Below are 25,306 nucleotides of genomic sequence, written 5' to 3'. Positions count from 1 at the left end.
CATGAGCCATGGCCGCTGAGCCTGCGCGTCCGGAGCCTGTGCTCCGCAACGGGAGAGGCCACAACAGTGAGAGGCCCACATACCACAAAAAAAAAAAGAAAGAAAAAACACGAGAAAACACTACGAGAAATTCTGACTGTGTATAGGCCAATACTGTATAAGTGACAGGAGCATATTAAACAATACTGGGAAAAAATTGATAAATCAGACAGTAAAGAGTTAAATGATAAAACCGATTACTAAGGACATTAAAATAGGTTTAAATACAAAACTAATCACTAGAAAATACAAATCCTCCTAAATCCAAAATAAAAAATCTCAATAAAAAAGCAAAGAATACAGATTGCATAAAGAAATAGCAAATATAAGAAAATATACATAATTATGGAATATTATGATAGAGTTGCACGCAAATAAATCAGTCATGTCAAATGTTAATGAGCTTAACTCACCTATTTTTAAAGAAAGGTTTTAAATTTGGTTCACAAAACAAGACCCAATTATATGCTGTATACAAGAGGCACACCTAAAATAAAATGATTTTGAAAGGCTAAAAATAAAAAGAATGGACAAACATATACCGGCAAATGAAAACAGAAAGAAGGAATAGACCAAGTAGATTTCAAGCCACAAAGCATTAAATACAACAGAGGACATATTTAATGCTAAAAGCCATAGTTCACAGTGAAGACTTAATGCTCATGAACATCTATGCACCAAACAATATAACCACCACCTTTACGAAGCAAAGACAATACAGAGATACAAGGAGACAAAATCATGCTAATCATAGGAGACTTAATATACCATCCTCAGTACAAGGCAGAGCAAGGGTTCCAAAAAGTAAGAAGAAGACAGAAGATCTAAATGGCGTTCTCAATCAAGGTAGATCTTACGGCTATGTACTGAACTTCATACCCTGATAACACAGAATCACATTCTTCTCAAGAACCTACAAGGAAAACACTACCTATCAGAATCTATGCAATGGATTTAAAGCAGTTATCAGAGAAAACTTCATTATACTAACATGTTACCAATAAAAATGAAAGAATAAAATTAATAAATTAATAAAACCTCAGCTCATAAAAACTAGGAAAAGAACAACACAGTAACCCAAAAGAAAACACAAGGAAGGAAATAATGGAGGGAAAAGCTGATTAATGAAGTAGAGGGTTTTTTCCCATCGAAAAATAGTAGATGTAAATCCTGGGGAGTTGGGGGTGGGGAGAGAGGAATTAACAAAACAGACAATCCACTGGCTAACTTAACCAAGAAAAAAAGGGGAAAAAGCACAAATACAGAAAATAAGAAATGACACAGGGAAATAAAATGAAACATAAGAAATTTTAAAACTTGTAAGAGACTATTTTGTAGATTTCTATACAAATTAATTTGAAAATGTAGACAAAATGGATAACTTCCTAAGAAAATTCAGATGACAAAACCTGACCCCATCAGAGATAGGAAACTTAAACAGATGACTGCCATAGAGAAAAAACCAGAAAGGGTTACGAGCAAGTACCCCACAAGAAGCACCAGGACCAGCCAGTTCCACAGAGGAATTCCACTAAACTTTCAAAGATCAGATCATTCCAGTGCACTACACAGAAATTACTCCAGAGCACCGACAAGGAAGGAAACTTTCCAACTCCTTTTATGAAGCATGTATAACTCTGATAAATCAGATAAACAGAACAAAGAAAGAAAACTGCAGACCAGTATCACTTATGAATTTCAATGCAAAAATATTACATAAAATATTAACAAATAGAATTAAATATCACATTAAGCAATCACATATCATGACCAAGTAGGATATTTTTCTAGAAACGAAAGTTGGGTTCAGTATTAGGAAATCCATTAATATCATTCACTGTATTAATAAAGCTAAGGAAAAAATAATATTATCTCCATGGATGCTGAAAAATCCTTTGACAAAATTAAAACCCATTTATAAAAACTAAAGAAAATAGGAATTGAGTGTTATATTCTTAACATGGAAAAATATACATAGCTTAATCCTAAAGCCAGTATCTTATTTATTGGAAAAAGACTAGCAGCATTTCCACTAAGATCAGGAACAAAGCAAGAATGCCCGTCTCCACTTCGGTTCACCATTGTCCTAGAGGTATTATGTTACCCAATAGAGTTACAGAATGGCCATCATCAAAAAGTCTACAAATAACAAATGCTGGAGGGGGTGTAAGAGAAAAGGAAACCCTTGTACCCTGTTGGTGGGAATGTAAATTGGTACAGCCGCTATGGAAAACATTATGGAGGTACCTTAAAAAAATAAAAAGAGAACTACCATATGACCCAGCAATTCCACTCATGGGTATATATCTAGAAAAAATGAAAACTCAAATTCAAAAAGATATACACACCTCAATGTTCACAGCACCACATTTACAATAGCCAAGACATGGAAGGCAACCTAAGTGCCCGTCAACAGACGACTGACGTAAGAAGATGTGGTGTATATGCACAATGGAATATTACTCAGCCATTAAAAATATCGAAATATTGCCATTTGTAGGAGCACGGATGGACCTAGAGAATATTATGCTTAGTAAAGTAAGTCAGACAGAGAAAGACAGATACTGTATGACCTCACTTATATGTGGAATCTAAAAAAATATTACAAATGAATCTATATACAAAACAGAAACAGACCCACCAGATACAGAAAACAAATTACCACAGGTGGGGGGGAAAGTAGGAGTACTGGATTAACAGAGACACACTACTGTGCTTAAAATAGATAAGCAACAAGGATTTACTGTATAGTACAAGATATTATACCCAATATCTTGTAATAACCTACAAAAGAATACAATCTGAAAAAAAAATTCACAAGTACACCTGAAACTAACACAATATTGTAAATCAACTATACTTCAATGAGAAAAAGGAGGGGTAGTACTGGTGATAAACAGACAAACAGACCAATGGGACAGAAGTTCAGAAAGAAACCTGAATGTGTATGAAAATCTGGCATCTCGAGCCAGTGGGATAAAGATGGACTCTTTAATACATGGTGCTGGGACAACCGGGCAGCCATTTGGAAAAAGATAAAATACAATCTGTATCCCATACCACATACAAAAGTAAACCTCAAATGGATTAGGGAGCTAAATGTAAAAGAGAAAAGAAACTATAATTCCTAGAAGAAAATGCGAATAGATGCTTCTTGAACCTTGGTGTAGGGAAACACCTTCTAACTATGACTCAAAATCCAGAGCAACAAAACAAAAATGGATAAATTTGACTATTTAAAAATAAAGATGTCTGCAGTTCAAAACAAAACCAAACCCTAAACAAAGTAAAGAGATAACTACAAGTTGGAGGGAAGTATTTGCAGCATACACCACAAGAGAAGAGCTAACAACCCTAATACATGAAACTCTCATAAAAATTGAGGGACAAAGAACCAGAAACCCAAGAGAAAAATAGGAAAAAAAGACATGAACAGACAAAGTTATAAAAATGGCCTTCAAACACAGGAAAAGCTCAAACTCACTTATATTTACAGAAGTGAAAATTAAGACAATATCAGGATACCACTGTCATCTATCAGGCTGGCAAAATTTTTAAAGTGTGATGCGGCCTCTGTTGGTGAGGCTGTAGGAAACAGGCACGTTGCTGATGGGAGTGCACACTCTGCAGGGAAATTTGGCGGTATGCAACAAAGCTCACTTTTTAACCCAGAAACTACACCTCTAGGAATCTACCCTCCAGGCACAGCAACAAGCGTGTGAAAAGTAAAAACTGCACGGGGTTATTCATGGCAGCACTGGTTAAAGCGCAAGGTATTGGAAACAACCTAGATGGAGAGTGGTCGGACAAACATGGTACTCTCCAGGCAGTGGAGTGCCATGCAGCGGTAAAAAGGAGGAGGGTCCCTGGCTTGCAGTGATTTCCATGATACACCGTGAAGTAAAAAGACAAACTGCAAAAGAATATCTATGATCTGCGATCCTGCATGTAAGAAAGAAGGGGATATAAGACATTATACACCTCTCTGCTCATCTGTGCAAGAGAAATACTGGGAGGATATATCAGAAGCTGAAGACAGTGGGTGGGAAGGGGCTGGCCAGAAGGCGGCTGGCACCAGGGATGAGGCGGGAGCCCCGCCCTGCTGAGCTTGTTCTTGGGTAGCTCTGAGTCTTCGAACCATAGTGACATTTCATGTGCCCAAACAATAAGTTTGAAATTTAAATCAAAAAGCATGTCAGGGAGAGGGTACCCAAATGGAACACAAACAATAACAAACGAACAGAACTGTATTACAAAAGAGTAACATAGCCACTGAAGGACAGAACCATCCTAAGTAAGCCTGGAAAATACTATTCTGACTAAACTTAAACGGCTAATGACAGAGCCCATTAGAAATTATGGAAATGAAAAGTAGTTATGGAAAAACTCAGTAGATCACTAAACAGTGAGCCACTGATGAAAAATCACTCATCAACTATGAGACAGAACCAAAAAAATTACCTGGACCGCAGCGCAGAGTCAGAGACACAAAAACTATGAAAACCAGTAAAGGAGAATGAAGGTAGACTGAGAAGATCCAACACTCATACATCCTCCAGATTTGGAGTGTTAAAATAAATGATAGTGAGGCAATATTTGAACTAAAGACAGAATTTTTCAGAACCAAGGCATGAAATGAATTAGATTTGAAAATCCAACCAAACGCCACACAGGATTGACAGAAAAAGAACCCATATCCAGACATATCACAATGTAACTGCAGAACATCAAGGATAAAGAGAAAAGAGAAGAGGCCACCTCTTTAAAAGTACCTCTTTTAAAGTAAAGAGGCTGTATGCAATTACTGACTCTAGTTAGTAAATCTGTTTCTCGCAGGGTTACCAGTTTTGAAGCTTTATTGGCATACTAGGATTGAATAAATAGGTAAATATATTGTCAATAATGAGAGCCAGCTTTCTATTAATGAAGAAAAATTACAAATAAAGAAAGGGAGAAGGCGACAGTGAACCCAGGGGTGCTGGATTAGCAATGGAATTATTAGTATGAATGCACAGTTTTTAATACATATCCAGATAGAGATACAGAAATATACATAGATGTGTGTATATATATGTAAATACAAATATATATACATTTACCCACATACATAAAATATGTATTTTATAATGTACACATTATAAATATGTATATAATATATACATTTCCTAGCTATGTCTGCTGAGAACAATGGCACCCTACCAGCAAGACTACATCTAAGCCCCTAGATACTGGTTTCTAAATATCATTCTCCCATTAAAGGAATCTGGGCTCCGTGGAAAGTGGCTGATTCAGGGATGGAGCAAGGAAAATATAAGCTGAGCCTTAAACATTTTCTGGCACCCAAAATAAGAAAGGGTTGTGCTTTTTTTTAAAGGACAAGGGCACATCAAAAAAAAAATAGCACCAACCTGAAGGAGTTCCTAACGGCCAAAGCTGAAACAGCTCAAGCAATAAAATAGATAACAATAGCAGTGGATTGTAATCCACAGAATAAATACCTGTGAGGCTAACCAAAACAAAAATAATTGAATAATTGGGGGAGAAAGAATAGCTCTTCCCTGCAGATGAATTCTAATTAGTAAGTATAAAATGAATGAGGGAAAGACAAAATCATCATTAAGTATATACCACAGTGAAAAATATTTCAGGCAAGATTTACTAATAGATGCTAAATCAGTAGGCAAAGGTTTAAGGAGAAGTAGGATATGGCACAGTCTCAAAGTATCTCCCCCAAGGTATGTATTAATCATGAAGAGAAAACCAGTAACTTTACAGGGGATGAAACCACCTTCATCCAGAGATAGAATGAAGGTTAATATCACCAGTAATGAGACATCCTGACATCATGGACCCCCGATGGGATGCGCTAAGAAAGTGTAACATCACCTCTGTGACATTCGTGCCCGAAAATGCACGGCCTCAACCTCATGACAGAAAATGCTGAACAACCAAAATTGAGTGACGTTCTTCTGCAAAATAACTGACCACTGCTCCTTAAAAGTGCCAAGGTCGGGACTTCCCTGGTGGCACAGTGGTTAAGAATCCGCCTGCCAATGCAGGGGACATGGGTTCAAGCCCTGGTCCGGGAAGATCCCACATGCTGTGGTGCAACTAAGCCCATGCACCACAACTACTGAGGCTGAGCTCTAGAGCCCGCAAGCCACAACTACTGAGCCTGCGTGCCACAACTACTGAGTCCGCGTGCCACAACTACTGAAGCCCATGCGCCTAGAGCCCGTGTCCCACAACAAGAGAAGCCACTGCAATGAGAAGCCCGTGCACCACAAGGAAGAGTAGCCCCACTTGCCGCAACTAGAGAAAGCCCGCACGCAGCAACGAAGACCCAACACAGCCAAAAATAAATAAATTTACTAAAAAAAAAAAAAAGTGCCAAGGTCAGGAAAGACTGAGGAAGCCTCATAGACTGGAAAAGTCTAAGCAAACACCAGGACTAAGTGCAATGTGGGGTCCTGGATTAGATCCAGGAACAGAAAAAGGATGTTAGTGGGAAAACAGGTGAAACTTGAATAAGGTCTGTAGTTTGGTTAATCGTCCTGCACCAATGTGAACTTCATGGTTTGCTAACTGCACTACGATTACGTACGCTGTTTAGGTGAAGGGTGTTCATGAATTCTCTATATTTGGGTTTTTGGTTTTTTCCCCCAACCTTTCTGTAAGTCTAAAACAATCCGGAAATAAAATTTTAAAAATGAAGGTAAGAAAGTCTCTCATACCCACTGTGGCATGTATGCCACACTTCTAGAAATACGGATGCAAGCCAAATTGCCTTCCCACAGCCCGCTAATTCTAATTTTTCCCTCTTGAGCAACATAAAGTAAACAGTGATAGGTGTATAAGATAAAAATCCTTTCCGATGTGTGAAGACAGCTCTCAGGTACTTTTGAGGCTATTCTCTCCAGCCAAACTTTCCTACTGCCTTTCACTATCCCGTATCTGAGGTTTTCCACAGTCTTCCCATCCTAGACACGCTGCCCTGGAGTTCCTAAATCGTCAAGATCCCTCTTAAAATGCACCATGCAAAACACTTGCAATGCCCTGTCGCCAGCCACAGAGGAGAGCCGCGTCCCCACCTCCCCAGCTCGGCCCTGAGCCTGCGGGGAAGAAACCCCTGCCAGCCGAGCGGTCCTGGCGACCACGGCATTGGGTCCACGCGAGGCCAGCGCCCCCAGCTCCGCGTCTCCTCCACAGGAAGCACCGTCCCGTTGCTGGTGCCCACTGACTGTCCTTGTTCTTTAAATTCAACTGCAGGCTCTGCTACGTCCCCTTGTTAAGTGTAATTTGATTTCCATGTTGTTTTCTAGTGTATCAAAGTACTGCCAAATACTGCCGTAATCATGCGGATTGCCTTCGTGATTGGAAATGACGCCGCCTTCTGTGTCCCACCTGAGTCGACCAAAGTGTTGAAGAAGGAAAGATCAAGGACCTAGATCTCCGGTTACTCAGGATCTGCTCAGTCTTTACACTTTAAAAAGAGGCATGACGTGTAAAAGGGGTTTACTGTCAAGCTCCAATAATCTGGGCAGGGCTTCCCTGGCGGTCCGGTTGTTAAGATGCCGCGCTTGCACTGCAGGGGCGCGGGTTCCATCCCTGGTCAGGGAACCAGGGCACCGCGTGCTGCGCGGGACGGCGGAAAAAACATCGGGGCAAAGGGACGAAGTGGAGATACTAAACGCGCCCGTGCCATGTTACACACAGGCTGCGACTTTCCCGTCAGTAGCGTCACAGGCTGGTATAACTGCGGTATTACTGTCTCCCTCGCTCCTTTCCAACACCACTTGCCAAGAAGGAAAGCAAAGGGCGTGGGTGGGCGACTGCGGCCGCAAGCCATACTTTCTGGATGGAGTCTACACACGCTGGAGCTACACTCGAAACTCTTCCTCTCTGGCGTCTAATAACTTCTGGCACAGTAAGGTCAGCAGACCTGGGACCACAGCCGGTGACAAGATGACACTCCTCGCGGCGCTCAGGTGGCCGCGGCTGGGTCCCCAAATCCCGGGGCAGGGGAGAGGGGAGCCACACTGACACTGGGGTGCTCAGCGAGGGCTGTGCTCCTCTAGGGAATGTGGGGATCACCTGCTTGGTGGCCCTCAGCCAGCTGAGTGGATTAAATTATTCATGTTTTCTGCCATTTACTGTGGATTGTTGAAAGCTGGCCGCATACGATACTGATCCGTATCATTTACTTGGGAAATATTCCAGTTATCGTGGATTGGCCTGGACCAGAGGAAGACGAAGGATGCAGAGGCATTTAACTCCGGGATGCTTGTGCTGCATGGCTTGCTCTCTTCCACTCCCTACTAGAGAGGCTCTGTCAGCCTTCATAAAGGCAGATGAAGATTTACCACCCAAATAAAAGACTCTTGCTCTGTATAAACAAAATTAAAATCCTGAGTATACACAAAGACCCCATTACTTAATAATTGAAGATCTACCGAACGGCAACCTCGCCAGAGAGGAGTTGAAACAGGAACATGGTTGAGTAAGAGAAGACACTTGATAAGATGCATAAATTAAAACATAAAAGATGTATCATGTTCCCACAATGATGGGACACACAGCTGGCCTGTCTGGGAAAGACAAGCTCCCCTCCATTGAGAAGGCAGGTCATGCCTTTGCTGCCGGGACTCTTTCCTTTACTGGAAGTGATGGGGCCCCGGCGAGCTTGGTGAGTGGGGTGAACGGGAGGTGGGGTAAAGGTTTCACAAGCTGGCAGAAACGGAGTGCACAGCCCTGGCTAGTAGAAACCAGACGGGGGCTGTTCTCCTGATGCGCCCGGGCACACATGGGTGAGCCAGCAACAGGGAGCACACAGAGCACCGTCCAGCCCGGCTCTGTCGAGGGCCAGCTCTGACCTGGACTGAACCCACACATGCGGCCACCTCTGGAAACCCATTTCTCGACTCTGTGCTCGAGAAGGATGTGGAGGATAAAGACGCCAACTTCCTGAACCCTGACAGAAACACAGCGTGTATCCTCTTCAGTCAGCACAGCAACAAAGTGGCACGCTCTTAAAAACCTTAAGTTAAGCATATATAATATGTATGCTAATATATGTCAAGCATATTTAAGTTAGAACGCCAGTGTAAATCATTAGAAGTTGGTAATGCAATTAAAGGTAATTCTCTACACACACACACACAATAATCTCAGCTTTCATTTCAAAGGTATTTTAAGGATTTTTATTGACTAATGGAGATTATTCAAAAGATCATTTGTATTATAAATGTGTGATGCTGGTTAACTGAGTTCTAGTTATCAGAAAATTTGCTGAGTGAGTTTTTTATAGGTTACTTTTAACTCTATCGTAGTAAAGAAAGTTTACTTTTTCTGGAATAGGATGCAGACGTCCATCAGCTCTGATACAGAACCCTTAGTGCTTATGAACAGGATTAATAAGGCCTACAGACTGTTGTTGAGAAAGAAAGTGTGTTTCCATCAAGCAGAGATTCCCCCTCAGTGACACTTGGAAACGACCTTGTGCTCTTGGGGAGGGGTTGCTTTCTGCGGCACAGAGCAAACCACAGAAAACACCAGAAGCTAGGGTCCCTACTCTCAACCCCATGTTGTCAGGGCATCCCAGGACTTCAGCCACGTGGACCGTAATATCGAGATGCTGCGCTTCCCTCAGCTGCCCTTTCCAGAAGACTCCTCACCTTACCGGGCACGGGCTTGCATCCACGCCCTGGACCAAGTCTAGCTCAGCAAAGAGAATGCATCACCTCCCGATGAGGAGATGAACGAGGTTAAGCCTCGGGCAGGAGTGAGAGCTGGTTCCCTAGAGGAAGGTAGCGGAGGAGAGTGAAGAAAAATCACTCTTTACTTCCAATTAAAAGACAAATGCACACTCTAGGCTGAGGATTAATTCTGCTTGCATGGTTTACCAAGGACACTATAACCCTAAATTGTAAAAATCTACTCACCACAGGTGGAGCCTAGTAACCGTCCCTGCAATGATAAAAAACTACAGCTTGGAGTGTTTCTGCATGTGTTCTTTCTGGTTTTTTGGGGTTTTTTGGCTGCATTTGGGTCTTCGTTGCTGCGTGTGGGTTTTCTCTAGTTGCGGTAAGCGGGTCTTTGTGGTGCACGGGCTTCTCATTGCTGTGGCTTCTCTTGTTGCGGAGCACGGGCTCTAGGCGCATGGGCTTCAGCAGTTGTGGCGCACGGGCTTAGTTGCTCCGCGGCAAGTGGGATAGAACCCTGGTCCGGGAAGGGTTCTATCTGCATTGGCAGGCGGATTCTTAACCACTGCGCCACCAGGGAAGTCCGTGCATTTGTTATTTCAATAACAAACAAAAATTCTGCGACGTAGGAAGGATAGGGAATTTTATTTCTATGAAGTCCGCAAACCTCAGGTAACTTGCCTGGTGATTTGAGATGGCAGAGCTGGGGCTCAGTGTGCATTCATTCTAACTGGGGAGACAAGACTGAAACATACACTAAAGCAACACTAAAAACTTTACAATAATGTACGAAAAATATTTCAAAACTTAATATAAAGCTATAGTAATCAAGATAGTGTGGTAATGGCACAGGGGTACATATAACAGATCAATGGAATGGAATTGAGAGTCCAGAATAAACCCTTCCATTTATGGTCAACTAACTTTTGACAAGAGTGCCGAGACAATTCAATAGAGAAAGAAGAGTCTTTATAAGAAATGGTGCTGGTGTAATTCTATATCCATACGTACAAAGAGAAACACAGGGCCCTATCGTTTACCACACACAAAGATGAACTCAAAATGGATCAGAGAGCTAAATGTCAGAACTAAAAGTATTAAATTTTTAGAGGAGAACATAGGAGAATATCTCTGTGATCTTTGGTTAGGCAAAGATTTTTTTAGATATGACAGCAAAAGCATGACTCGTAAAAGAAACAAATTGATAAATTGGATTTGATCAATATCGAAAACTTTGGGGCTCCAAAAGACACCATTAAGAAAGTGAAAAGACAAGGCACATTCTTGGAGAAACTGTTTACACACCATACACACGTTAAAGGACTTGTCTCCAGAATATATAAAGAAGTCTTTCAACTTCACAAGAAGACAACACAATTTTTTAAACGGGCAAAGGATCTGAATAGTAATTCTGCCAACAAATATATACATACGGTCAATAAGTACATGAAAAGATGTTCAACATCATTAGTCATTAGAAAAAGGCAAATCAAAACCACAATGGGGCTTCCCTGGTGGTGCAGTGACTGAGAGTCCGTCTGCCGATGCAGGGGACATGGGTTCATGCCCCGGTCCGGGAAGGTCCCACAGGCCGAGGAGCGGCTGGGCCCGTGGGCCGTGGCCGCTGAGCCTGCGCGTCCGGAGCCTGTGCTCCACAATGGGAGAGGCCACAACAGTGAGAAGCCTGCGTACCGCAAAAAAAAAAAAACCACAATGGGATACCGCTTCCCACCCACTTAGAATGGTTATAATCCAAACAAGTGTTTGCAAGGATGTGGAGAAAATGGGACACTCATTTGTTGCTAGTGGGAATTTAAATGGTGCAGCTGCTTTACAAAGCAGTTTGGTGACTCCTCAAAATGTTAAGTGCAGAGTTAGCTGACAATCCAGAATTCCTCAGCTAGGTATGCACCCAAGAGAGATGAAAACATATGTCCACACAAAAACTCGGTCATGAATGTTCACAGCATCATTACTTATAAAGTCCCAAAAGTGCAAACAACCTGAATGTCCATCAACTGAGAAATGGTTAAATAAAATGTGGTATTATCTATACAATGCAATGTTATTTAGAAACAAGACGGAATAAAATACTGATATATGCTTCAATATGGATGAACCTTAAAAACATTATTACGCTAAGTGAAAGAAGCCAGTCACAAGAGACCAAACACTGTGTGATTCCATGTATATGAAGTGGCCAGAGAAGGCAAATCAAGACACAGAGCTGGGGGAGGGGGAGCTGCTAGTGGGTACCAGGTTTCTTTTGGGGTGATGAAAATGTTCTGAAATTAGATTACCATGATGTCTACACAACCCTGTACGTACACTAAAACCACGGATCCGTGCACTTTAACAGAGTGGACTTAACGGTATATAAATTTGCAATACTGTGATTTATAAGAAATATATATATGGTCACTCCGGTGACCAACACACATCTTTCAGATATATGTGGTCTTTGTCCATGGTTCCTGGATCACAGCTCCCAAAACCCTTGGAATTTGCCACGTGATTAGAGCAACGTGAGTGTTCTCCGTCAGTAATATGTGGTCTCTAGTCCTCAGTTCCTGAAACCACTTCACAGTCATAAAGGTGAAGTGGGTGTCTCCTTATTCATAACAAGCCCCTTTCCACCCCGACTAGGTTTATGCTAATGAAGTGACTTTTGACAAGCACCTGGGGGGTGGGGGCACTTGCTGCCTGAGGAAAAAGGTAGAAAACTAGATGGATGGAACTTTCAGTCCCACCCCCTGATTTCCGGGGAGGGGAGAGAGCACAGAGTCCGTGTTCAACCATGCGTATATAACAAAGCCACCACAAAGCCCAGAAGGAGGGGGTTCGGAGAGCTTCCAGGATGGGGAACCAAACGCTTCCACAACCAGTGTGCCAGGCCCCAAGCTCCAGGAAGACAGAACCTCCTTTGTTCAGGAACTCATCCTATGTGTTTCTCCATCTGGCTGTTGATTCGTATCCTTCAATGTCCTTTTACAATAAATTGATAATCTAGTGAGTAAACGGGCTTCCTGAGTTCTGTGAGCTGTTTTAGGAAGTTAACTGAATCTAAGGAGGGGGTCGTGGGACCCTCTGATTTATAGCCAGTTGGTAACAACCTGAGCTTTCGACGGGCATCTGAAGTGCAGGGCAGCCTTGGGGGACTGAGCCCTTTACCTGTGGGGTCTGATACTGTCCCTGGGTAGTTAGTGTCAGGATTGAGCTGAATCCTTGGACATCCTACTGGTGTCCCAGAACTGCTGTGGGCAAGCCTCTCCTCCAACACATACACACATTGGAACTGGGTCCAGGAACCCATTTAAAATTATACATAAATAAAGCTATTTTTTTTAATGGGCAAAAAAACTGAATAGACAGTCCACCAAGAAAGATATAAATGATTAATAAACACATAAAAAGATCTTCAACATCGTTCGTCGTTAGGGAAATGCAAATTTATATTGCTGTGAATACCTAACTTCACACCTACGAGGATAACTATAATCAAAACGACAGACACCGTGAGGATGTGGACAAACCAGAATACTCACAGGAGGCCAGTGGAGGTGCAAAATGCTACTGCCACTGTGGGAAACAGTCTGGCAGTTTCTAGGAAGTTAAACATCAATTTACCATTGGAACCAGCCATCCCGGTGAGGGACATCTATCTAGCAGAAATGAAAAGTTATGTCCACGCAATGATCTCTATGTGACCCTTGTGAGTTCTCAGCACTATGCATAATAGCCAAAAAGGAAAAACAGCCCCAATGTCCATCCGCTGATGAATAAACAAAATGTGGGATATCTATACAATGGAATATTATTTAGCAATCAAAAAACAATATACTAATATATGCTTCATCATGGATGAACCTCAAAAAACATTATGAGAGTGAAAAGTCAGCTGCAAAACCACACACGGTATGATTCTGTTTACATGAAATGTCCAGAAAAGGCAAATCTAGAGAAACAGAAAGTAGATCAGCACTTGACTGGAACTGGGGGTGGGAACAGGAGTCATTGCAAACGGGCACAAGAGTTCTTTCTGAGGTGAAGCAGTCTAAAACTGGGTGGTGATGGCTGCACAACTAAAGTGACGAAAAATCACTTCATTGTACACTTAATATTTTAAAAACCCTAATCAACGTGGTCTTGATGATAAGCGCAAAAGGGAAATCCGAGAAGTCATGGGCCACGGGCATGGTCCTGAAGGGGAATACTGCACTCAGCTGATTTATAATTTCCCCTAAATAAATGAAACTTTGAAAATATCAACCATTTTATGCATCAATGTAATCCTCCCTTCACTTCTTTTCAGTTAAACACACATACACACATGCTCTTCCACGTTAAGCAGTCACGAAGTAGGTGCTGAACACCTACTGGGTGCCTCGCTTGGCTCTGGGCACCTGGTAATCAGAGAAGCAGACGCCAGGTCGTGGTCCTCCATGGGCCACTGCTGAACACAACAGACACCTACAAGGGCCCAAACCATGGAAAACTACCTCCTGACTGACCTAACCTCATTTTGACTTTTCTGTGTCATGTACAAAGAAATCTGCTGAAAACTAGAAATGACAGAGGCCTTGTGTAGCTGGCAGTGTGAGTATTTGTATTGGAGTTATAACTGAAGGTGAGTCATGATTGATAAATTCCTTTTTCAAGATGGAAGAGTGGCTGAATACAATTAAACTGAGTGGACCAGACAATACGAAGTAGCTCAACAGATGATTTCTAAACTAAAAGACAGGTGAGAGAAATAAATAACTTGTTCCTTGAAGAGTGGGTTACAATTACTTAGAATGAAGAGTGGCCACAGAAAGGCAAAACAAAAGGGCTTTGTCAGGGCTCCGCATCATCAGCTACTATACATTAGGTTTTTTGTTTAGTTTTGCTTTTTAATTTATTTTGGGCTGGGTTGGGCCTTCGTTGCTGCACGTGGGCTTTCTCTAGTTGCGGTGAGCGGGGTCTATTCTTCGCTACAGTGCAAGGGCTTCTCATTGCAGTGGCTTTCCTTGTTGCAGAGCATGGGCTCTAGGCACATGGGATTCAGTAGTTGTGGTTCGTGGGCTCTAGAGCACAGGCTTAGTAGTTGTGGCGCACGGGCTTAGTTGCTCCGTGGCATGTGGGATGTTCCCGGACCAGGGCTCAAACCCGTGTCCCCTGCATTGGCAGGCAGATTCTTAACCACTGCGCCACCAGGGAAGTCCCTGTTCATTAGATTTTCACAGTGGGGATCTCATTCAGCAGATGAGCCATAAAACCTACAACCTACAGGACGAAACAAGCAAATTTAACTCTGAATTTTCTCACTTTGTAAGTTCAACCCCATAGGACAACTTGGATGGAGTTAAAGCCATCAATATGTCTAAGTGGTTTTGCCTACAAGGACTACTAGCTTTACTGGATAACTTTTCAAGTGTTAACAAAGGCAGATCTAAAAGTTATCCAGAAAAGAGTGGATATAAAATACCCTCGGCCCTCTAATTTAGGGGCAGCTATTCATAATACCAAGAATTGGTGAAAACGGCAGACTGGAATTTTCCAATTTACTCACATCTGAATTTCAACAGCTGCATCAAAAACATTCCAGATTGCAACTCACAATTACCTGCCCTCTCCCCAAGCTCAAGCCTGCTCATCCCTGGACTGAAGACATGACCTGTGTACAGGTGTGGTGCCCACAAGGAAAAACATGTCTGCCAACAGCATGTGCACCTGAACACCTTCAACCTGCAGAAGAGCCCACACAGCACAGCTAAATAAAGTCACAGCAGGGCTGACAAGCTAAATGCTGTGCAGAAAACATTCACATTGTTAGCGGTTTTAGCTAGCAGTGACTTCGCTGCTGCAGTGCACAACCTACACAAACTTCTAAATATTGTAAGTCAAAACAGATAGAAAGCATTCACAATTGACATTCTTGCACTGTTTAAGGAGTGCCTCAAACTTAACTTTACTGAGTATATGTGTGTGTGTCGCAACTTCTTTCTATAAGCTTTGAATCAATAATGCAAGTAGCTCTTCAGGCCAAGATGGAGCAACAGGGACCAGATTCACCCTCCTACATGCAACAACCAAAAATGGACAAAATAAATGAGACAAAAGATTTCAAGACACTGACCAACAAGTAACAAAGAACAGTGACCCCTGAGAGAGGGACACAAACGGGCTGAGCCCTATACCTGCCCTCCCTCACTGCCTTGAGTTTCCAGGCTGCGGCATGGCAAGGGGAATCGAGGCAGAGCCTGGGGGATTCCCTGAGTTCATAACACATTCCTGAGCATGTTGGGGGCTCACAGGACAGAGCCCTGGAGAAAAGACAGTGGCTTAGAGTGAGAAACAGGATGATGCACACACATACAGCTGAGTGCCGATCAGCATACATGTGTAAAGGAAGTACCCAAGGGCAGGAAAAGAGCCACCCGGAAGGATTAGAAGCAGTAGTGCCTGGTGCTCAGACATGGCTGGGAATACTGTCTGACCCTGCCGCCAAACCTGGAAAACCTCATGACTCATGACGCAGAGGGCAGACTACACAGATCTTGCTTCAGGAGTGGGGACTTATTAGCCCTAGACCAAGCCCTATTCTGGTCTCACCTAACAAATCTTAAAAGCATGATCCAAAGGCTCAAACTTTTTCCAAGTAACTTATCTGTGACCCAGAACAAAGTTCAAGCATGCTTATAGGAATCTAAAAATATCCAGCACCCCATACGGTAAAATTCACAATATCTGAGCAGCAAAGCAGCAGAAAAATATGATGCACAGTGAAGAGAACAACCTACCAAAGCTAGCCCCAAACTAACACAGAGGTAAGAATTAGCAGAGAAGGACATTTAGGAAGTCATTTTGACTGTATTCTATATGTCTGGAATGCTACGCAGAGATATGGAAGATATTTTAAATCCCAATCAAACGTTGTAAGTTGAAATCTACAATGTCTGAGATTAAAAAAAAAAGTAACGGATATAATCAACAGCAGATTAGACACTGCAGAAGAAAAGGTTAGTGGACTTGAAGGCACAGTAATAGACACTACCTGAAAATAAAGAAAACAGATTTTTAAAAAAGAACAGAGCATCAGTGGTATGATCTCAAGAAGCTTAAATGATGTATAACTGGAGTTCCAGTAGGAGAGAAGAGAGGGGAAACAGAAAAAAAATATTTGAAGATATAATGGCTGAAAATGTCCCAAGTTTGAGGAAAACTATAAACCCACAGATCCAAGAATTTCAGTAACACCAAACACACAAAAACATGGAGACAATTATACCAAAGAACACCATGGGCAAATTGCTCGAAGCCACTGATAAAGAGAAAACTAAAAGGACACAGAGACCAAAGATATTACATTCTGAGGAACTGAGATGGGATGACGGCAAATTTCTCATCAGACACAAACCAATTAGGAAGACGGCGCAGCAACATCTTTAAAGTACTGAAAGAAAAAACTACCAACTTAGAATTCTGTATGTGGTAGAAATATCTTTCAAAAATGAGGGTGAAGTAAAGACTTACAAAAGGTCAAAATTTTTATCACCAGTAGGTTTGTCCTATAAGAAATGTTAAAGGAATTCCTTCAGGAAGAAAACCAAAATATAAAACCAGATGGAAATACGAATCTACACAAAAGAATGAAGTGCACTGGAAATGGTAACTCTGTGGGCAAACAGTAAGTTTTTGCTCTTGTTACTGAAACTTCTTTAAAAGATGACTGACTGTTTAAGCAGAAATAGTAATAATATAGTATGGTTTACAGCATATATCAAGGTAAACTGTAGGACAAGAGCAGAAAAGCAGAGAGGAGAGGGATGGAAGTGTATATTGTAAGGTTCTTACATGCACAGTGGTATGGTACCACCTGATGACAGACTGTACAATTTGAGATGCACATTCTAAATCATAAAGCAAAAAACAAAGTTACAGGTAAGTCAACGAAGGAAATAACATAAAATCATAAAAAATATCTTACTAAACCAAAAAGAAGTAAATAAAAGAAATAAAAAACAAAAAGCAATATGATAGACTTTAATCTAATTATATTAACAGTCACATTAAAAGTAAATAGACTAAATACTCTAATGAAAAGGCAGAGATTGTCAGACTGAGTAACAAAAAAACCCCAATTATAGACTGTCTACAAGAAACTCACTTTAATACAAAGATACAAATAGATTAAAAGTAAAAAGGTGAAATAAGATATACAATGCTGACACTAATCCAAAGAAAGCTAAGGTGGCTATACTAATATCAGACAAAATAGATTTCAGAATGGAGAATGTTACCAGGGATGTAAAAGGTGATTTCATAATGACAGAGGAGTCATTTAATCAAGACGACATACAATTCATAAATGTATATGCACATAAGAGTTTCACAGTACATGAAACAAAAACTTATAGAAGTTTTTGCAAGGAGTTTTTGCAAGTTGTTTGCAAGGAGAAAAGACAAATCTACAATTATATTCAGAGGTTTCAATACCATCTCACAAAAACCGTTACAACATTAAAAATATTATAGGACATGAAAAAAATTGTTAAGGATACAGAAGATATACACCAAACTATCAACCAACTTGACTTAACTGACACTTATAGAACACTTCACTCAACAGCAGAATACACATTTTCCAAGACTAACCATATTTTGAGTCATAAAAGAAGTCATCTCATAGGAAAAACAGTATGGAGGTTCCTCAAAAAAATTAAAAACACCATATGATCTGGCAACCCTACTTCTGGACATTTATCAAAAAGAATTGAAATCAACATCTCAAAGAGATATTTAGCATGTCCATGTTCACTGCAGCACTATGCACAATGGCCAAGATGTAGAAACAACCTAAATGTCCATTTCAAATGAATGGATAGAGAAAATGTGGTATATTCAAACAATGAATACCATTCAGTCCTTAAAAGAAGGAAATTTTCGCAATATGCAACAACATGGAGGGGCATTGAGGACATTATGCTAAGCAAAATATGCAAGATAATGAAAGACGAGTACTGCATGATTCCATTTATACGAGGTATCTAAAATAATCAAATTCACAAAACGAAGACTGGAATGCTAACTACCAGGGGCTGTGGAGAGGAGGAAATGGAGAGTTATTCATCAGCAGAGACCCGCTGTACAACACTGTACCTACAGTCAACAATAACTGATTGTACACCTATGATTTGTTAAGAGGACAGATCTCATGTTAAGCATTCTTACTACAATAAAATTTTAAAAATAAATTAAATTAAATTTTAGAAAAAGAAAAAAGTGTCAGTAAACTTCAAAGGATTCAAGTCACACCAAGTGTGTTCTTGGACCACAGTGTAATTAAACTAGAAAGCAGTAACAAAGATCTCTAGAAAATCCCCAAATATCTGGAAACTAAATAACACACTTCTAAATAACAAATGCATCCAAGAAAAAATCAACTGGAAAATTATAAAGCATTTTGAACTGAAAAAATAAAAACCAAAACATTACATTCACTAAAGAAGAAATGTATAGCGGTCAGTGCCTACGTTAGAAAACATGAAAGGCCTCCACCTAGTGACCTCAGAATCCACCTTCAGTCACAAGAAACAAAAGAACCAGTGAACCCAACATGAGAAGAAAAAGGGAAATAAAGAAGATGAGAGTGAAAATTATTGACAAAGTAAATAGAAAAGCAATAGAGAAAAATCAGTGAAACTTAGAAAGACATCACATGTACATAGATCAGAGACTTAATATTGTTAAGATATTAAGAGATAATATTCCTCAAATTAATCTATAGATTCAATTCAGAATTCCAGCTGACTTCTTTGCAGAAATTGACAAGCTGATCCTAAAATTCCTATGGAAATTCAAGGAACCCAGAATAGCAAAAACGATGTTGAAAAAGAACAAAGTTGGGGGACTCTCACTTCCAGTTTTCAAAACTTACTATAAAGCTACAGTAATCAAGACAGTATGGTACTGATATAAGGACAGACATACTGATCAATGGAACAGAACTGAGAATCCAGGAAAGAACCCTCACATTTGCAGTGGGTTGGTTTTCAGCAAAGGTGCCAAGACAACTAAATGGGGGGAAAGAATAGTCTTTTCAACAAATGGTGCTTGGACAGCTTAATACCTACACGCAAATGAATGAAGTTGGAACCTTACCTCACACCATATATAAAAATTAACTTGAAATGGAACGTAGATCTAAATGTAAAAGCTAAAACTATGACTTTTAGGAAAAATACTGGGGTATGAAATAGAATAATTTTGAAAATCATGTATCCAATAAGGGACTGGTATTAAAATATACAAAGAACTATTACAACTTAATAATAAAAAGACAACCACCCAATTTAAAAATGCGCAAAGGATCTGACAGACATTTCTCCAAAGATATACAAATAGCCAAAGAAACACATGAAAAGATGCTCAACATCATTAGTTATCAAGAAAATGCAAATCAAAACTACAAAGAGGTATTACTTCATATCCACTTAGAATGGTTACAATTTAGAAAGCAGACTAAGTGTTGGTGATGATGCAGAGAAACTGAAACCCTCATACACTGCCGGTGGGAATGTAAAATGTGGCAGCCACTTTGGAAAACAATTTAGCAGTTCCTCAAATGGTTAGAGAGTTACCATATGACCCAGAATTTCCACCACTAGGTATATACCCAAGAGAAATAAAAATATATGTCTATACAAAAACTTGAACATGTTCATAAAAGCATTATTTATAATAGCCAAAAAGCCAAATTGTACACTTTAAGTACTTGTAGTTTGTTATACCCCAATAATGTTAAAAAATAAATAAAAAGAAAGAAAAATTATAGGCAAAAAACCCTGCAATAGCCAATCAATTAATGTATCCTTCTATTTTATTTCTAAAGGACATTGACAAAGAATGGAAAGAAATTACAACACAGGAAATGGCCACTTATCCCTAGGAACCAAAAGCTGGGAAAGGGGATCTTGGATCACCTCAGATTAAACCAGAAAAAAATATCAATTCAACGTGAGCCCAGGTATGCTCTGCCTAGAGAACTTGCTCTTTACAGAGCTTTTATGGAAGGAGAGTCTTCAGGGAGATGAAAGGCTGAGTAGCCATGAATCTTCAGGTGTTCTAGGCAGAAACTTCTATTCTTAAAGGAAAGGTGAGTGTGGTGGGCAGGGACTGAAAGGAGCCAGGCACTGGATGCCCCGAGTCACGGGGTCAACCTAGGCAAGGACCTCACGTCTCTTCTTCCAGAGCCTAGAACAGTTCCTGATACACAATAGATGCTCAAAAAACGGCGACCCAACGGAAACGATAATCACTACTGATATTTAACTGCTACACGTGTTACCACATTAGCCAACCTTACCATGATCAGGACACTAACAAGATTACAGGAGAGGCACCTGACTCTGGTTCATGAGACTCACTCATCCCAGAGATGGGTTCTGGTGGCTGTAGCTCCTAACTCCACGGCTGGTTTTAATGCACAGGGTGTAAGGCCACTAGGCTGTCCTACCTAGAGGTAGGAAAGGAGCTGCACTTCCTGAGTGACCAAATTCTGAAGGGGGGGTGTGTGTGTGAGAGAGAATGGAAAACTTGGGACAAGAGCTTGGCTACTTAATTGAACTCAATCTGGATTATTAGATCAAAGACTAGGACACAATACAACATAAACAAGAACTTTATCAAATTAGGAGGCTATATACACCACAGCAATAAGATACCACCTCATCCTTCTTTGGTCACAATCAGGAAGTGTTGTAGCCTCAACCTGGGTGTTTAATTTCAGCAATTCCAGTCTGAAAGATCACTCAAGGTCTCTTCCATTAAGCCCTTCCTGTTCCCTCTGATCAATAGTGACCTCCGGCTCCCCACCCCTGACAGCCCATGGCATCACACTTTTCATCATTTTATGGCCAATTTAGGACTTCGTTTTGAAGTCCCATGTTTTAGTTCCACAAGCCCCCCATGGGAAGCTGTATAGCCCAGTGGTTAAGAACACAGGCTCTGGAGGCAGACAGTGGGGTTTAAGACCTACTGCCACCACTTGCTAGCTGTATACCCTTAGGCCAGTTGATTAACCTCTCTGTACCTGAGTTTCCTCATTGGTAATACGGGTATAATAACGGATTGTTGTGAAACTGATAACCCACATGGTAGCCGCTCAAGGACTGGCAGTATCTGCCACATCTCTGCTAAATGTCTCTAAGACACACAACTCAGTGTGGCCTAACAGGAATTCCTCATTTTCTCCTGCAGTCACACGTCAATCTTTCCTCAATGACAGCACCACTGCATATCTGGGTGCTCAAGTCACAACCCTGGGAGTCACCTGGACTCCTCCCTTTATATTTCCTTCCACATCCACTCCACCAGCAAGACCTGACAGTTCTTCCTCCAAAATATACAGCCAAGTCTGTGTACTGTCACCATCTCACTCCCCTCTGTCTGAACCTCTGTCGCCTCTCACGATCTATTTATTCCTGGCCTCCCCTCTGACCACTATCCCTTTCATTTCCCACAAAGCTGCTCTGTGGAAAGAGTTAGCTCTTTAAATGTCAGTATGATCGTGTCATTCTACTATTTACTTCCCACTGTCTGGAGGACAACACCCAGGGAGTGGTGAAGCCACGGACAAAAGGAAACTGAGTCCTTGGATGTCTTTGATCTGGGTACCACCAGTCCCATACTTATATTTAGCGGCTCTGTGTTCCACGGCCCTGGGCTCACCTCCATACTGTAATGTACGGGAGAATCAAACTTCCATCCGGTTTGAGCCAATGTGGTTTGAAGTCCCTCTGTTACACAAGCTTAACCTATGCCCTGTAATATGGCACAAGGGAGTGGGGCGCCACTGTGACAGAACATAAGTGATACTGGCTCGTGGTCAGGCAGTGGGTGGTGAGGAAACATGCTGCAGAGTAGAAAGCTCGTCACTCCTGCTACGCTGTGCAAAACATGAGAAAAACGTTGCCTGCATTAACTCAGAAGGCACACCCCGTGCTTACGGAGCCCGTAGGTCCAGAAGAAGCGGACAAACAATTAAGAAGCACGGTATGGTAGCAGATCCTTGCTGCTCTTAGAAGGAAATAAACGAGATGAAGTGAGAAACAGCAATTCGCAGGCAGAGGTGTTACACAAGAGCGCAGCTCAGAGGCCCTGCACTCCTGCTCCAGTCCCACAGGACTTCTTTCAGTTCCCTAAAAGCCTACGCGCTTCCTACCCACACTGTTTCCCCTTCAAGCCTCACACAGACCCGATTACCCTCCCACCCCAGCTTGATTAGGCCCTGGCCCCCCTTACTGATCACCTCTTACCCTGCTCTCTCACAGCAAAGGACTGGCGTGTCTACTCACCTGGCACCCATACCACACCCAGTCCAGCGCCTGCACGTGGAGGCGTGACTTAGGAACAGCGGCGTGCAGAACGCAGGACACCCCCCTGACCTAGACATCGAGACCCTGCAGGGAGCCCCGCGCACATCTGAGGGACCCTACGTCTCCAGTGCTCCTGAGCGCCCGGGTTCGCATCTCTGCGCAGGCGCGGTCTGAGGGGCGGCCCCGCCCACTACGCTCCGCCCCAGCAGGTGCGCGTGGCCCGCTCCGGCCGGGCCTCCTCCCAGGCAGGGCGCCAGAAGACGCGAGGCCCAGTGGTGGCCCGCCGAGAGCCGCCGCCTTCCCATTCCTAAGGCCCAGGCCCCGGGGGACTCACCGCGTCCCCCGGAACCTGCAGCTCCTCTGGCCTCCGCCGTCGCCACCGGCCCAGCGCCAGGGGGTCCATGCGGGCCCAGGCCCGAGGCCGCCCAGCCTCTCATGCCCACAGGCTGCAAGGTGCCGCCGCCGGGCCACGCCGCCGCGACCACGCCCTCTTCACCCACGTGCCCCGAGGGAGCCAATGAGGGGCTGGGGGCGGGGCGCCGCAAGGAACCCTTGAGACCCGGCGGGCCCAGGCGACAGGCCTGAGTAGCGGAGGCCAGAGCCTTGAGGAGACGAGGGGACGTTTGCCTCAGGTCATTGATTCGGGAAGAGGGCTGAACGTCACTTCTCCGATCACTGAGTCGGCCGTGGGGCTCCAAAGAACCTACTCTTAGGGTTTCGTCACGATTCGACTACAGACCCTGGACCGGCTGGAGGAGCGCCCGCCTCCTTTCTTGTGATTGGTCTCCGAGCCCAGTCTGCGGCCGTCTTCCTGTGGCTGGTTGGCTGATAGAAGGCGCAGCGGGCCTTATCAGCTGGGAGAAGCTCTGGCGTCTCTGGGAGATGTAGTCCCGGGGATGCAGCTTCAACTTCCGGGCGGGAGTGGGCCCCCGGTTGCTGCGAGACCGCGCAGTGGCCTCCTGCCGAGTTTGCTCGTTGTACGGTAGCTTCTCGTCTGGAGGCCCCGGGAGCACCCGTTTCTCTGAGGCAGCAGGCCTGAGCTGCCGGGGCCTTTGGGCTGTGCGGAAGGGGAAACCGAGGCCTTGCTGTCCGCGCCGTCGTGGGGTGGGATTCCCTCTGTGAGCAGTCCCCAAACCGTGGGCATCGCACCCCCGACCCAGTGCTGTGCGGAGCTGCACTGCCCTCATCTCAGGGAGCCGAGGGACCTGTCCAGGCTGGAGCGTGCTCAGGCTCGGCCGGCCCCAGTACCCCACCGCGGAGCCGCACCGGCTTCTGCACCAAAGCGCCGAGCCCGAGGTCCTTTCTGGTTAACTAAAATTAGTATAAGCCAGTCCTTTGACGGTGATTGGCTAGTGGGTCTGTTAGGGGCATGGCTGGCTCTGGGACAGATGTTCCTTACTGTTTAAAAAAGGGGCTGGATGGTTGGGGGCTTAGTTCCTTCCTGCTGTTGTTGCCAGTGGAAGCTCCCTGGAGCTGCTGCAGCCTTCTTATCACCATGAGGGTAGCTGGTTGGAAACTGAGTGAAAAGTAGGAAGGCATCCAGGCTCTAACAATGTGAGCTTCTGAACCAACCCCAAACCAGCTGACCACCAATCTCCAGACGTCTTGTCTTGTCTCTGTTATTTGAGTCACTGTAAATTTACCATTTTGCTTCAATTGGAGGCATCTTTTGTCACAAAGACTTGTCCTTACCCGTTGTGGTGAAAAGCATGACTCCCTACTCAGCTGGGCTACTTTCTGCAGGATATTCAGCAAATTAAGTAGCTAATCACATCAGTTTTCTCATTTATAAAAGATGATGACTCTTCTGGTATTGGGAGGATTAAATGTAAAGTGCTTAGAACAATGCCTGACACAAACTAAGTGCTCAATTCTACTACTAGTACTTCTAGGACTACTAGTTAATCCTGTATCAAAAACCTTGGGACCTTCCAGTTACAAGGTGATTAAGTTCTGGGTGTGTAATATACAGCATGGTGATTATAGTTAGCAATCCTGTTTTCTTTATATATTTGAAAGATGATCAGAGAGTAGATTTTAAAAGTTCTCACACAACACACACACACACAAAACGTAACTATGTGATGGATGTGTTAACTTACCTGACTGTAGTAATCATTTTGCAGTATATACATATATCAGATCATTACATTGTACACAGTAAACCTAAATGACAGATGTCAGTTATAGCTCAATAAAGATGGGGGT

At 42.8% G+C, this 25,306-nt stretch overlaps 1 protein-coding gene across 2 annotated transcripts in view; it reads right to left on the bottom strand.

The window, feature by feature from the left end:
• C16H10orf143 (chromosome 16 C10orf143 homolog) overlaps positions 1–23,581 on the bottom strand; it is a 107,872-nt gene extending 84,291 nt beyond the window's left edge. For both annotated transcript variants that reach the window (XM_030832108.2, XM_060286154.1), the window contains exon 1: positions 23,433–23,581. In XM_030832108.2, coding sequence (XP_030687968.1) covers positions 23,433–23,501 — 69 coding nt within the window. In that variant the 5' untranslated portion in view covers positions 23,502–23,581. The remainder of the gene's footprint in view (positions 1–23,432) is intronic.
• Positions 23,582–25,306: the final 1,725 nt, after the last annotated feature.

This window comes from Globicephala melas, chromosome 16 (assembly GCF_963455315.2).
Source record: "Globicephala melas chromosome 16, mGloMel1.2, whole genome shotgun sequence".
NCBI lineage: Eukaryota > Metazoa > Chordata > Mammalia > Artiodactyla > Delphinidae > Globicephala > Globicephala melas.
This window is presented reverse-complemented; position numbering and strand designations above follow the sequence as displayed.